Genomic DNA, 14,912 nt, shown 5'->3' with positions numbered 1-14,912 from the left:
GCCTCCCTGACAGACTGGAGAGCTGCATCAAACTGGATTAGGCAGGAATTTGTCCTAGCTCTAATTTTATTCAATATTTTCATTAAGGGCTTGAAGGATGGAATAAGGATTGAGGTTTATTAAATTATAGTCCATATCAGGCTATCATAGGGTTGAGAGTCCTTGATGGGTCAGGAATGATGACCAGACAGGAGGAGAGCTCTGTAATGGCCTTCAAAGAAAAAGTTTGATCAAGGCAAGAGCCATCTACTGCACTGCAGTTAGTTGTTCTCAGTCAGTTGTTCTGCTGGTTTTTTAATTAGGTGGTAGCTCTGGGAGGAATAGGAGATGGCAAACCCCAAGAGTCAAGTTATTCTGTAGACAAAGAGGAAACTTCTAAGCAAGTTCTGTAAATGGGTCCTTAGTTCTGGTGCTGCCAGGACCTCAGCTGGCACATGGTGGGCAGGGCTGTGCCATATCCTCAGAAGGATGGAGACCAATTTAAAAAACCTGGCAGAGGACAGCAGCAGGTGGGGTCTCTTACAGACAGGTATGGAGAAATGAGCTTGTTTTGTTAAAGGAAGAAATTCCTGCAAGTATGTGAAAGGTGGCAACAAAGGAAGGGGTGATGAACTTGCCTGGGGCAGATGTGCAGGAAAGGAGGAATAAGTTTCAGATGCAGCAGGGAGAATTGAGATGATCCTCCCTGAGATGAAGAGTTAGATGCTGTGGTAGTTCTCCTAGCTGAGAAGTTTGGAGATGACCATGATCCTGGGGCAGGAGGTCATTTATTGAATTGTCATTTATTTTGGAAAAATGGGCCAGGGAGCTGTCTCAGAGAAGTGGTTTGGGTGTAGATGATCATGTCTCAGTGTAGGAGGATGGACTCGGTGGCTGTGTCACATCCCCTCTGGTCCTGTGACTCAGCTGCTGCGTGACATCTGCAGCTTTAGGTTTGTTCTTGTACAAAAAGCTTATTAACTTACATTTCTGCAATTCCCTGAAAGTTTGTATGTGTTCTTCTCGGTGTCTTAAGCTTTGACACGGGCAGGCAGCTCACAAAGGAGCTGGGCAGTGTTTGAAGAGCTCATTTTCTCGGGGACTGTAGGTTGTGCTGTACGTGACTGATGAAAGATCTTTCCCAGCATTAAAGCCGGTCACAGCCCCGATAAATCTGGAACAAATTCTGAGAAAGCATGTCATGTTATGACTGGCATATCTGTGAGCATGGAGCTCTGCTTGAGAATTAGACTCAGAGTTTTTGCAAAGTGCTAGTGCTGATGTCATTCCCTTGGAATGGAAAGGCTGTTGAAACAGTAAATACTTTCTGTGGCCAGAAGCTAAGTCTTGAGCTGGACCTTTTCCTCTCTTCAGAGGAAAGAATGCAGAACAAACCTAAAATGTGTATTTGCAATGGGAAAATCTTAATTAGTTTAGAGCTTTTAGCTATTTCAAACCATTTACATACACAGCTGCTGTTCATGCAACATGTAAACTATTGGTGGAAACTTCAAACTTACCTTGAACTGACATTTTTTCCCCTGTTTTTAAAAGCTGTGCTTGGTGTTTAAAAGTATGGTTGGAAAGGTCTGAAAATTATATTTGTGCTGTACGTGCAGAAAGGAACATAGACACAGGCTAACAGAAGCATTGAATAAAAGGCTTTAGTTCAGCAAGGCTTGACACTGAAACCCTGTTAGCACCAAACAGCTGCTGAGAAAGTGTTTAGATTTTAGGGGCATTTACTCCTGGTTGTATCTATAGAGTTTTGTTTATGATTCAAAACTCTGAAAAAAAAAGAGAGGACTTGATGTGGTCCAGGTCATTCAGCTGGCTTTTCTGCAATAAGAAATTAGTCTGAAACACTGGATCCAAAGAACCCACAGCCTGGGAATTAGAACCTAATGCTGGGAGTGCTATAATGTCTCTCAGACAGCAAGATTAGCAGGGTAACTCAGATTTTTTTGTACTGTCCCTCAGAGGACCCCATGGAGCATTCTCAAGGAATTCATCCCCACCCCCAGCTTCCTCCTAGGAGGAAGAGTTCTGCCATGACAGATGTGGGGAACAGATGTTGAGAGGAAAAGTTAAAATGGGACGATGACCTGAAGTGTTGGGTGGGCTCTTCTTTGGCGTGGCTGAGCTCCTGTTCCCTATAGCAAGGGAGGAAAGCAGCTCCTGGTGCCTGCCCCTGCAAGCCTCAGCCTTTTGGGGGGTTGACATACAGATTTTCTGTCTTCCTGTCAGATACTCAGTGCTCAGTCAGCTGAGGAAGAGGAAGGGACAAAGACTGAAATGCAAATCAACTGTTATTCAGGGACAATTAGTCCCAGGTAGGTGAGTCATGCTCAGCCACCCACCACCTTTCCTGAGCAGTTCTTGGTAGTTCTTTTGAACCTGAATCACTTGTTTTACATCGAGACTTGCCCATTTCTTGCTGCTGTTCTTGCCCACTTTTCCACCGCAGCATCTGGGGTGTCCAGCAGATGCTCCTTGTCCCTAAATGCTCCAGTGAGCTAGTTTAGAATATAGTCCTTGGTGGCTGAATGACAGCAGAGAGCCAGGAGGAAAGGCTTTCCAGCAGCTCTGTCTTATCAGATAGAGCATATCAGATGGTTTCTTTCCTTCTCTATTGCCTTCAATTTCAGAAGGCTTTCTGCTCTTTGCTGGCTTGGAAGGCAGATGTTGAGCTTGGTACTCAGAGATTGGCATGTCAGAGCAACTTCCCTACTGAGGGAGGGATTTGGGACAGGTCTCTCTTCTCCTTAGCTTAGTCTAGCTCAGGAGACTGTGAATAATCATGTTTATTACAGTAAGGAAGTCAGCCATCCATAGAAGCCTGAGATTTTTTTTTAAGGGCTCTTGAAATGGGAAGCTAAGTGTTTGAAATACTGTAAATACTGTAATTCTTGATAACCACTCCCGAGGTCCCCTTTCAACCTGTGCTGTTCTCTGATGCTATTACAGACATCACTTGAGGATGTTTATTGCTTTCTGCCTTTAGTATTTGCTTTATTTTCACAGGCATTATTTGTTACATGTATCCCATTCCCTCTCTCCCTCTCCCCAAAGCCTTTGAAGAAGAATTGTCTTCTTCCACCTCCAGCTTATCTGTATAAACACTTGGTGACATAAGTGTCCAGACTGACCTCATAAATGTCCATATTGCCCTCATAAATGTCCACATATCTGTAATAACCCGAGGCCTCTGTATCTGGTACCTTGTGTGAACAAGATGCATGGTTGGAACACTAATGTAAAAAATTCCCTGAGTGGGACACTTCACTGAGAAGTTTGATTGAAGTAATTAAATTTTTATTTATTTGCTGGGCATACCCACCTCCCTTAAGTCTTGGAGTCAGTTCCTGTGCCTGGAGCAGTTTGAACCCTCAGCCCTGACCTGCAGAGGGTGGGAGTTACTGTACAAAGCAACCACCTTTCATGGCAGAGGGAAATGAGATTTCTTTGGGCTTCGGGGTTTGTTTTCCTCTCCTGCTCAGTGTGACAGAGCATCTTTGCTAGAAAGCAGAGAGAGGGAAGAAAATTCAGTCCACATGTTTGGGATTTAGGGTTGAGAGTGATTCACGCTCAGCTTCTGGGGTTGTAATTAGGGGTGACATAATAACCAGAAACTTTTGATAAAATGGTAGCAGCTTTTTTGTTACACTCTGAGCTGCAGAAGCTGCTTCTGATTAGCATCCCTTCAAGATAAGCCTGCAGGATCTCCTCACTGTGCAGATCTTCCTCCAGGCTTTTGTGGCACAGTTCAACTTCTTTACTGATGCTGAAAGGAACCCTGCATTCTGAAACACCCCAAATTTTGACATTTTCACTTGGATCAGCATCTCAGCCTTTTCCTTAGCGATTTTAGTGCATCTGTGAAATTTTGGAATCAATATTATCATATTCTGGCTCAGTCCTGCCAGTTTATGCTCTTTATAATACACTCTATCTGCTATGGAAAAACAACAATCTTGCTATCCTCAACTTCTCCTGAAATATTACTACTCCTTTCTTTTCCAAGTGGCTGAGACTAAAAGGAATCCAGGAATGTGTGCAGCAGGAGATCTGTCATTCCTAGTCCACACCAAGGTGCATTCTTGTAGGGAGAGATGGGCATTTACACTGGAATTCTGCCATCAACATTCAGCCAATTCTATTTTTTTGGCAGTCGAGCACATGGAATTTTTAAAAAGAAGATCTACTTTTTTAAAGCAGGTCACAGACAAAAATAAAGACACATTCTTGGGCTGGGAGAAGTAGGTCAGGTTTTGGGAGAATCATTAGTGAAAGCTGTTGATCTGATCCCACCTGTTTATTAATGCTTTTTCCTTCCTATGCCAAGGACGTCTGGCTCATTTTGCTTTAGGTGAGATAGGTTCTTCTGCTTTGGTGAGCAAACTTTTTGCATTAATGTTTTAAAAAAGAAAAAAAAAACCAGGAAAATATGTTCCTAGTTTTCCATTAGAGAATACTGTAGTGGAAAGTGAGGCCTCTGAGTGCTGTGGTCCAAAAGGAATAAAGCTGCTTTGTGTCACCTCATTACTCTGAGCTGATGTTTCACCTCAAGATAGTTTTGAGGGGGGAGGATGAGGGAAAGGCTGATTCCACTGCTCAGAGGATGGCCTCTTCTGCACAATTATCCCTCTGATTTAGGGGGAGCATTTCTGGAGGTGTCTCTGCAGGCCTGCAGGAGCTGCTGTGCCAGGCACGAGGCTCAGGCAGGGAGGATGGATTGCTGCTGCTCAGAGTCTGCAATTTGCCTGGCATCACTTCTTTGCCTCCAGCTGGAGGGGTGGCTGTAGAAGAACCTTGGGCATTACCCAGTTTAAGGACAGGTGGCTGCAGGGTGGGTGCTAGGGCTCAGGGCAGGCTCCTGTGTGGCTCCCCTGGGTTTTCCCTGCGTGGGACAAGGACACTTGTCCTCTCCAGAGCCCTGGTGGGCAGGGGGACAGCCCAGTCTGCAGCTGCTGGAATGAGGGGGGGTTTGGCAACAAACCAGGGTTAGCTTCAGCAGGAACTGAGGAACTCCTGGGCTTCCTTCACAGCTGAGTTCTAGAAACAGCACCCTGGTTTTACTCTCTGAATGCAGATCACAATTAATAGCACTGTTTGTGGAGGACACCTCTACAAATAGTCTCAGATTTCTGAATATCTGCAATTACCGGAAGTTTAATTCCCTCCTTTTTTTCTTTTAATCTTTTGTAATATTAATCCATGTAACTGCATGCCTTAAATTCACAAGGCAACCGATACTCATGCTGTAATGTCTGTCTCCCTCCCCTATTTTTATTTATGTAACTGAAATTTTTGTTTGATTTTGGTAATTTATTTATCTCCCTCTTTCCACATTCTCTGTTTTACAGAATTTGATTCAGAAACAAAAAGGGTTCAAGACATTCTTTCTGGAATGGAGAAACCACAGGTATGTGATCCCAAATCGCCACACAAATGTAACAATAGCAAATGTGAAAAGTGTCACAAATGTGAAAAGCAGATTGTGTCACAACGCACTGGTGATTTCACGGGGCAGCACCTCTGATTTTTTCCCTTAGCAGATTACTGCCACTAACTCATTTTACTGGGATATAAATCTGAAGGATCTTTTGTGCTCATGGGTGTTTGAGGGCTCTGCCCACTCCAGGAATTGCACCAGTTGTCTGTTTCCAGAGCACAATTCCCAGTATTCATACTGTAATGGGGAACTCAATGCACTGGGGTGACTTGCATAGCTCTTGCCCCCCTCTCCCCTGGGTTTAATTTTGTCATGAGCAATTTATGTCTTTAATCATGATTAAATTAAGCTAATTCTATTATTCAATGGCAAATTACTATAGTCTGTGTTTGTCTGAGCCATAAAAGCCTGTAAATTTTGATGGAATTGAATCACCCTGTAAATAACCCTAATGCTGAGTGTGACTGCAGTCAGGTGAGGTTATTAATAAATCTGGTTGTAAGCCCTTTTCTAGTTTGGTGTGTCAGATGAAAGCCAGAGGAGCGCTGTGGGTCTGAAAGAATGGTCCAAGCCAGCACTGGGAGAAGCAGTCATGGGGCAGAGGGAGGCAGAAATCCCAAAGCACAGCCCATCTCCTGTGCTCTCCAGAGCTCAGGCCTTTCCCTGTCCAGCTGGAGAGGTAGGGCGCAAATAAATAAAAAATAATGGTGGAAAGCTCATGGGAAGATTTGGTTCAGCTGACAGAGGCTGATACAGAGACATTCTGCAGTGGGAGCCTGGGCTGCAGGCGTGGCAGAGCTCAGGGAGAGCCAGGCTGAGGTTTTGGACTCTCTTCTCATGGTTGCTTTTGTTCTGAATAAATACAAAAGGTGTTGGTGTTGAATTGCTCCATCAGTAGGTGCTGGTGTCCTGGCATGGGCAGGAGCTGGTTCTAAGCCACAATCTAAGCCAGGCCTGCAGAGATGACAAACACCAGCCTGTCCACAAGGAGGAAGTCACTTCACTGGGTGTGGAAACAAGTGACAATACTGAGCTGAAGAGTTTCAGGGTGCTCAGAAGGGAAGAAAGTGCACTTAGCACAGAGTTGTTGTACAGAGGGAGTCAGTATTTTTGTACCAAGACCCCCTGAATGTTACTCATTTGGTCAATAGCCACAGCCAGGTGCTTTACAAAAGTCCAGAGAGCTGACAAGAAAAATGTGTTGTTTCATAGTTTTATCCTTAGAGGTAGGAAGAGAAGCTATTAGAGCAACTTTCAGGATTCTGAGATCTGGACAATTAAATTTATGGTAACCAGAGCCTTTAAAGCAGAAAGAAACAAAGAAATGAAAAATAGACAAAAATAATTTTCCTTTAATCATGCCAAAAATGGGATTTAAAAAAAATCCAAACCATGGCAAATGGTGGTTCAATAGTAATGACATTTACTGAGGTGAAGTTGGAGATTATCTATTATTCTCTCTCTGTAACTTTGACATTTGTGAGTAATTAAACTCACAGGACTCTCACAAATCATGAATTGCTGCGAATGGTTCTGTGTGTGTATAGTCAATATTACATCTGATAGAAATATATCATATTATGCATAAATAGTCATCTTGGTCATGTTTCTTGGCAAATCTTATGCATATACAAGTGAAAAAATAAAACAATGTAAAGGAAAAGAACACAGTGGTGAGTCAGTGACAAGTGGGTGATGCTGTGTCTGCAGCACATGGATTTGATTTGTCCAAATGGGCAGCTCTCTCCATGGGGGGGATAAAGCCATCCAAAGGGCTGCCTTGTGAGCAGCTCCTGCAGGAGAGCTATCACTGGGAGGTGCCTGGATCATACAGGTACCTCTCTGAGTACAAAATATACACACTTTTAAAATTATTACTTCTTGAAAGGTCTTTTTTCAATAATAGATATTGTTACCTGTTTGAGAAGTGTGCAGCCAAGCTGTAAATTTAATCAGAGCTTTGTCCCTTTAACAGCCAGAATTTTAAAAAGCACCTTTTACTTTTAATCCCCCATGGCTTTGTGTCAACTGAAATATGTTTTTAATTCACATTATCACAGACAAAGTAATCATTCTCCGAAACAAGTACCTCGGTGAGGGGAGGGAAACTTGACTCTGGGTTTGTGAAATGGCTGCATCTGACAGCCAAGGGGCTTGGGGGGACATCCTCCCCATGGGGAATCACCAGGGCTCTGTCAAACCCCAGCTCAACCATCAGCCTGCCTTTCCAAAAGGCAGCCTGCTCCTGCTGACTTGCTCTGCAGCGAAACTCATATTTAATCACTGGGGGTTTTTTTTGCCTAAAATTGCAGGATTAGAGTCATAATTTAAAAGCAGAATCTCAGCCCAGTAATAAGTGTGAATTCATTTGACCCCCAAGCCTTTCAAGCCGTGCCCTGGGAGGGAGTAAATGAATGTTGCTTGCAGTGTAGTTCTCACACACACAATGAGCCCCCGAACCACACGATGCCTGTGAATGCTAACCCGGAATTTGAAAGATAATGAAAGTTGTACAGAAACATTTTTCATTACCTGAAAGACGGGAAGGGCCGATACTCATCAGTCTTGTAACCTTATTGAAGTGGTGCAGGAGTTGGATTCTTTCCCAGGGGCTTTTATGGAATAATTATTTACACCACCGAGTTTTGATAGAGCAGAAAGGAGGCATTTACTGTGTAAACGGAGAAGTTTTCAGAAACTAATTAACTCTGCTTTTCACCAGACGTACAGAACTCCTTGTGGGAGAATCTTTTGTTAAGTCTCAGCTAAAAGGCCAAGCCAGCCCTCTTCAAAGCAAGCACAGTGATTCTGGGGACAGATGAGACAGGCTGGGGGAACTCAGAGGCAGCACGAAGGTTTACCTGCCCAGCCTGGGAAGAGATGCTCTGGCTGCTTATATTTTGTCAGGTGGAATTAGTGCACTGTTAATGAATAATGAGCTGGTTTTAAGTGATGGTGAAGTATTTGTGTCTGCAAGTTCAGAAGGGCCATTAAGCCCACCATTGTGGTGGTAGCTGGGCTGTTCCTTACAGCCTGGAGGGGGCTGGTGCAGGTCTGTACCTTTGGAAGGGTGTTTGTGTAAGTTAGAGAAGTTGGAGGTGAAGATCCTGAACTGTTTTACAAGTGCCTGCTTGTTGTTCTCAACATATCATAACCCTATTTATTTAACTAAGCTTTTTTCACAGCAAAGCTAGTGCTTCCTGCCCCAGGTGGGAGTTCCTTGGTAAACTAAGTGGTGGCTTTGGCCATGAAAGGAGATATTGGCAGGTGACTGTGATATGGTATCAGCCTGTTGGTCAGGGAGCAGCAGATAGCTTTATCTCCAGCCACACAACTAAATCCATTCCCAGCTGACGTGTACAGCCCAGAGAGGGAATAGATTTGCCTTTTCTGACTTATCTTGCAGTGACCCCTCACTTGCTTTCCCGCACTTGCTGTGTGTGCTCAGTGCAGCTAAGACTGGTATTTAACCATTTCTGGTGTTTATTTTTAAACCTGCAGCAGCAGTTGCTGTGTACCTACGAGCTCCAAGGCAGCCAGCAGCCACTCTGGGTGCTCCTTCCCTCTGAAATTAAAGCTGTAGCTGCAGCAGCTTAGCAACTGGGTTTGGACTTTTAGCCTCTGCTGGCTTCACGATAACAGTCTGACAGTTTCTAGCAGTTAGCCCACAAGATACTTTCTCTTATTTTAAGAAACCCAAGACCTAACTTTTTACAGATTGCTGAAGTTTGTGGAGGGCCAGAGTTTGGCCGTGTGTGGAATATATACGTGTGTCCTTGGGAGTAGTCATAGAGAAAAACATTTCAATAGAACATTGGCAGCATATCGTGCCTCCAGCTCCAAGTCTGTCTGAATTTATGAAAAACAATTATGCAAGCATATTTCCATAATAAAAGAAACTGCATGTTGATGGGCTGAGCTGGCATAGTAGTAATGTCTGTTAGAAAAACCTAAAATCTATTTGGATCTTGTTAATCAGCTTTTTGATCAAAATACTATTTTAAATGCAGATTTTTAGCTCTTACGTGTCTCTGCTCCAATTTCATTTACATATGTGTGTGTGTATACATATATGTGTATATCTCAAAAAATTTAAATTATTTGTCTTCAGTCTTATCCAGCATCAGGGTTAACTGCTCCAAGATTTTAAAATAAACATTGATTTCATAGCATCAGAAAAATACGATAAGAAAATGCCATGAAAGCAAGAAATGCCATGAAAATTCATAAAACAAATAGCATGTTTTTTACAAAGAAAGCTTGATGCTGCTTAAACCTTCTTGCCTTAAAACTTATTTTTCACATTAGCTTGAACAAAGGTTTTCTTATTTTGGCAAGACTTAAATGTGCTGCTATAAATTAAAATCTCTAACTTTTGAGATCATGGCGTTTATGATGAGACATTTCATGGTGTCACCTACTTGTCAGGCTGTTAAAAGTGAATTTATGACTTGCTCAGAAAGAATCTGGTTGATATATGGGTATCAGACACAACAGTTGCAGTGCTCATCAGCTGGAAGCAATGTGTTTCCACACGAGAAGGTAAATATTCTCCATTATATAAACATATCCAGAAGCTGGATTTGTAAACAAGCAGTCCCTGAAAGCTGATGGCTGATACTTCATTCCCAAGTAATTTGTGGGTAAGGGGTTTCACTTGTCTCAACAAAAGTTAGGAATTGTGTAACTGAGCACCTGCAGCATTCATGTTACACCTTCTGAAATGACAACATCTTGCTCTTTGTGTTGCAAAAATCTGTCAAAATTATAGATGCAGTGAAATTTGTTGCATAGGGAAAATAAATAAAATAAACCCTCAGTTGTTGATTCCTCCATATGGAGGCTAACTAAAAAAATATTCTTTATATATTCACTACAATTAAGAAGGAAAAACACCATTATTTTCATGATGAAAAGTGGAGAGTTGGTGGCAGAGCATTTGAGTTTTTGGAGGCTTCGAGGCTTCCCTGGGATATTTCAATGGGCTGGTGTGAAAATATGCTGCCTTTCCCAGATAACCATTGAAGCTATTGCTTTTTATTTATTTTTCTTTTGAGACAGTGGCAGGGGGGATTTTTTGTTCTTCTTTCTTGGCCTGATAACAGAAGGCTGCTCTCTGGGAGGCTGCTGCTGGCTGCGTGCAGCTGGTGTGCCAGTGGCTCTCCTGGTGAGCAGGGTGATGCTGGTTCTGTAAGCTGCATTAACCTGGCTCTCCAGAAGAGTGCAGTGGCACTGGTGGGGTGATAAAATTGGTTTGGTGCAGGAGTTTGAGGTTCTTTTTCCATGTTTTGTTAAAAACAATTCCTTACCCCTCTGCCATGGGGCTGTTGCACGCAGTGGTGACTGCAGATCACACACAGTCCTTCTATCAAGGCACAAAGTGATTGATTTGCAATGTAGTTTTTAATTCACAGGCTGGACTTCTACTATGATTTTCCCTTGTGCTTTTGAGCCAACATAAATTTTCAGGTTGAATTGGGCTTTTCTGCTTACTTGCTGTTGAGTTATTGTGGTTTCAAGTGGCAAGAAGGACCAGGATGACTGAAAAAGCCATCAGAGTTTCATTGAAAAAGCTCCCCAACAAAAACTTTGGAAAAATAATTGTGGATAAAACAATCTATAGGTTAAACTCCTTGTTCCACTTAGCTCCAGCTCCCTTTTGGGAATGGCCACAGCAGCAGGTACCTCCAGAGGCATCCTTTGCTGGATGCTCAGACAGTGACGAGCCAGTTCCCTGCAGGGGAACCTCTCTCTGTATTCCTCATCTGTTAGAGATCACTTTTTGCCATGAATCTGTGTTTTTGTTTGTGTTGTTGATCATTTCTGACCCTTTACTTTTCAACTCTAGCTTGGAAATTTCCATTTTGCAAGAAATTGATTGTGAAGATGCAAGCAAAAAGCAAATGCTTACAGAACAGTGGTTTTTCCTCGGATTTCAAATTAACTGTTGGTTCTTTTATAGGTTACAAATATTCAAGCAAGAACAGTTTTGCTTTCCTGGTCACCTCCCACTGGCCTTCTCAATGCAGATAGACACAACAACGGTTTGCCTTACACCTGTACCTACGAGGTTGCCTTATCAGATAAAGGGAGGGATGGAAAATACAAGATCATTTACAGGTAAAAACCAGCATTTTTATGCTTTTTTGTTTTATTAGGAGTAAATCCTCTGAGCTTTTCAGGGTGTATCCTGGCATGGCCATCAGTCACAGAAGAAAGGCTCATGTTTTCTCACCAGAGGAGCTTGCAAGGAGCTGGTGGAGTGCATGTCACCTGGTCCCTAATTGCCACACCATCCCACCTCCCTGGCACGAGGCACATCCTGCCTGCAATGCCATCACTCCCGTTGCCAGTGAAAAGGTTACTTTTTCTTTTATGCTAAATGTCAAAACCTTCCGTGTACGCCATGCAGGCAGGAGAGCTGCCTTCCTAATGGGCTAATTTTGTGTGGACTTGCAGAATTTAGAACAGTAACATCTTGTTATTTCAGCTAACAAGAAAAATGTGAGGGCTTTGTTGCTTTGTAGTGTCTTAGATGAGCAGAGGAGGGAGTGGAGCAGTCGGTAGGTTACAGAGGCTCCCCTGAAAAACCTGAATACTTGGCTCTCAGCAGGCTTCAGTAATAATTCTGAGGGATTTCTCTGTGTCTCCTTGCAGTGATCCTCTGAGCTCATTCTGTGATCAAGTTCATATGGTGTTGTGCCTTTCTTTTTCCCCGCTAATGACGTCTAGGAAAGAGAATTTGGAGATGTGACCTTGGCTATTGTGAAATAGCTAATCCTTCCCAAGTCTCATTAAATAAAGTCCAGGTGATAGAGCATTTAAGGAATTACCTCTTGAGACCAAGCCATCTCCTTTCTTAAGATGTCCTGTGAATTGGGGTATTCCTTTTGGTATGCTGAAGGCAGCTCTTGGATAATACAAAAAGGGTGTATTAACCAGGGAAAGGCTGCCTGATTTTACTCTTCTTTTCTGGCATTTACAGCAGCTGTTTGTGAGCCAATGTGAGCATCTCCGTAGTCAAGTGTGTGCTGCTGAGCTTTTAAAGTGGGAAGGACGCTCTCTAGTACTTCTTGTGCTTGATGGCTGCACATTTTCCCCTGGTTATGAAATGTTGTGCATCTGTTTTAAAGCTGCTGGTGGTGATGTGTCTCCTGCTGCTGGCCAGAGTGCAGCCTTTAGCTTGACGTGGTATGTTCCATCAGGAGCAGCAGTAACTGTTATTACTATAGGCAAAAGAGAGTCTGCAATATGTGGAATACAGTGTCTTTGGAAGGAGATGCACTCATTTCAGAGGGGAAAAACTGGATTTGCAGAGCATTTTATTGTACGAAATCAAAAATAGAAGGCTTGCTGGTGGATTTCTGGCGACCCAGAAGGCATGTGCTTTCTGGTGGATTTTGAGACATCTCCCTGTATTTGTCCAGCTAGCTATGAAATATTTCTTTATGCTAAATTGAGAGCTTTCTTGTTTCCCATATTTTAATAAAATCATGAATAAGCCAAGCTCTTACATGAGATGGCTATTACTTATTAAGCACTGACCCGTACCTTAATCTTCACAGATTTGGCAACACATGACTGAGCCCAGTGTTCATTTACCAGCAAACAAGCCAGAAGGAAAAAGAATAGCCCTAACTATGTTGGCTGCTTTTGAAATTAATAGATTGTATGCTGGTTATTTCTTAAAATGTCCAAACCACTTTGCTTTAAGCTGTCTTGGTATTGAAAGAGAGCTGGGTCCAGCTGTTCGGGTGTTAATTAAATGTCTCCTTGCTGTGGTCCTCACAGGGAGCATGGTTCTGGAGGAGAGAGCAATAAGTGAAACAGTTGTGCAAGAAACTCTGCTTCTTCCTCTGAAGTTCAGTGGGTCACTTTGTATGAAGTATTTTGAATGAGGAATATGCAGAAACTACAACAATAATGTTTGGGTTTCGCTCTTTTCGGCTCTGGGAGGGTTGAAAACCACAATAAGCTTTATACAAATATCAGCAAAATATGAGGTAGCATTGAAATGAACCCATATATTTAGTTTACTGAATAAATTGGTGTGATAAATTCTTTCCTTCTGTGCATATGGAGCTTTATGAAGTTTTCAGGAAATGTGAAGTGTGTTGACAAATTTTTGATAAATGGTTTCTACTACTGCTACTATTTTTTTTTGGAGGGATTATTTTTCTTCTTTCAAATTATATCACTCGAAAATCACTAGCTGTGCTAAGTGGGATATTGCTTTTCATAATTTATTGATTGGTTTGGATTGGATTTCTTTCCTACAGTGGAGAAGAATTAGAATATCACCTGAAGGACCTTAGGCCAGCAACAGATTATCACGTCAGGTGAGTTAGCATGATTTGAATGTCACTTAAACATAAACTCTTCAATTATATGAGAATAAATGTGAAAGATTTTGAAGTAAATATACAGTGTAGTTCAAGAATTTTATGGTCACCTCTGTAGTTGGGTTTTTCAGTGGTTTCTAAATATTTTTATCATAGATTTTATCTTGGACTATGAGAGTGCTTTTTGAACAGTATCTTTTGTTGTGTTGTTGTCATTGCTGTAATAAGAGACAAAAACAAGTTTATGATCTGTATTTCTATATGGATAACAGGCCTGAAAGTGCTTATGTATAAAAGTAGGATATCTGAGGTAATTAAAATATTTGACTCAAGCAACTGGTGTTTCTTCAGTTCTTGTAAGATGAGCACTGGAAGTACTCCACACTTTCTTCATAAGTAGGCATGCCTTGGGAAGTAAAGCTGCTGCATGCAGATCCATCTGAGCACAGACACTTCAGCATTTATTCCAAGAAAAAAATGGATTCAGATGAACTGTGTTGATGTATTCATAACATATTGCTCTTTGATTCTGAAGATGTGTTTTACACATTTATTAACTATTAATACATTCTAGTTTATTCTCTGATGGTTTTAACACTCTGTTACCTGCTCATGTTGCTTTTTTTAAAGACTTTATGAACCAAGGCTTTGAATTTACATCCTGTTCACTCACCCTCAATATCCTTTTAAAAAAAAAGTCCTTTCACTCTTGTCTATTGTTCCCTTCTGTTTTTCCAGACAAGGGCTAGGCACACTGTTTCACATCAAGGTTGCTCCTGTTTGTAAAACTTAAAAGAACAAATACCTTGCTTCTGAGTTCTAAAAAAAAAAATCCAACACCAAAATGTGTCCATCTAGCTCTGCTACTGTAGCTTTTTTTTGTTTTTAAGGATTGCTTCTAGTGAAGCCCTAAAATGAACTTTTCAAGTAGAAGCACAAGACCAGAAGGAACTTTACATAAATGAGGAAAAGATGCAGCTCTTGAATGGGGCAGGAGTCTTGGCCTTAGCAGCAAAGGGATGGTAACAAGGAGGAGGTTGTAAAACACTGTTGAACTTCCTTCTGAGCATTGAACTTCTCTTTTAAAGCCAAATTCAAACACCATGCACAGCTGGGCTGAGGTCTCAGGCATGTTT

The 14,912-nt window shown here is 42.1% G+C and overlaps 1 protein-coding gene across 1 annotated transcript in view; it reads left to right on the top strand.

Annotated features, from left to right (window-relative positions):
- Positions 1-14,912, top strand: part of FNDC3B (fibronectin type III domain containing 3B) — a 186,252-nt gene that overhangs the window by 114,132 nt on the left and 57,208 nt on the right. The window contains exons 7-9 of the mRNA XM_038146346.1: positions 5,346-5,404; positions 11,397-11,554; positions 13,714-13,773. Of these exons, the coding sequence (XP_038002274.1) occupies positions 5,346-5,404; positions 11,397-11,554; positions 13,714-13,773 (277 nt within the window). The remainder of the gene's footprint in view (positions 1-5,345; positions 5,405-11,396; positions 11,555-13,713; positions 13,774-14,912) is intronic.

The sequence above is a fragment of the Motacilla alba genome, chromosome 9, assembly GCF_015832195.1.
Source record: "Motacilla alba alba isolate MOTALB_02 chromosome 9, Motacilla_alba_V1.0_pri, whole genome shotgun sequence".
NCBI lineage: Eukaryota > Metazoa > Chordata > Aves > Passeriformes > Motacillidae > Motacilla > Motacilla alba.
This window is presented reverse-complemented; position numbering and strand designations above follow the sequence as displayed.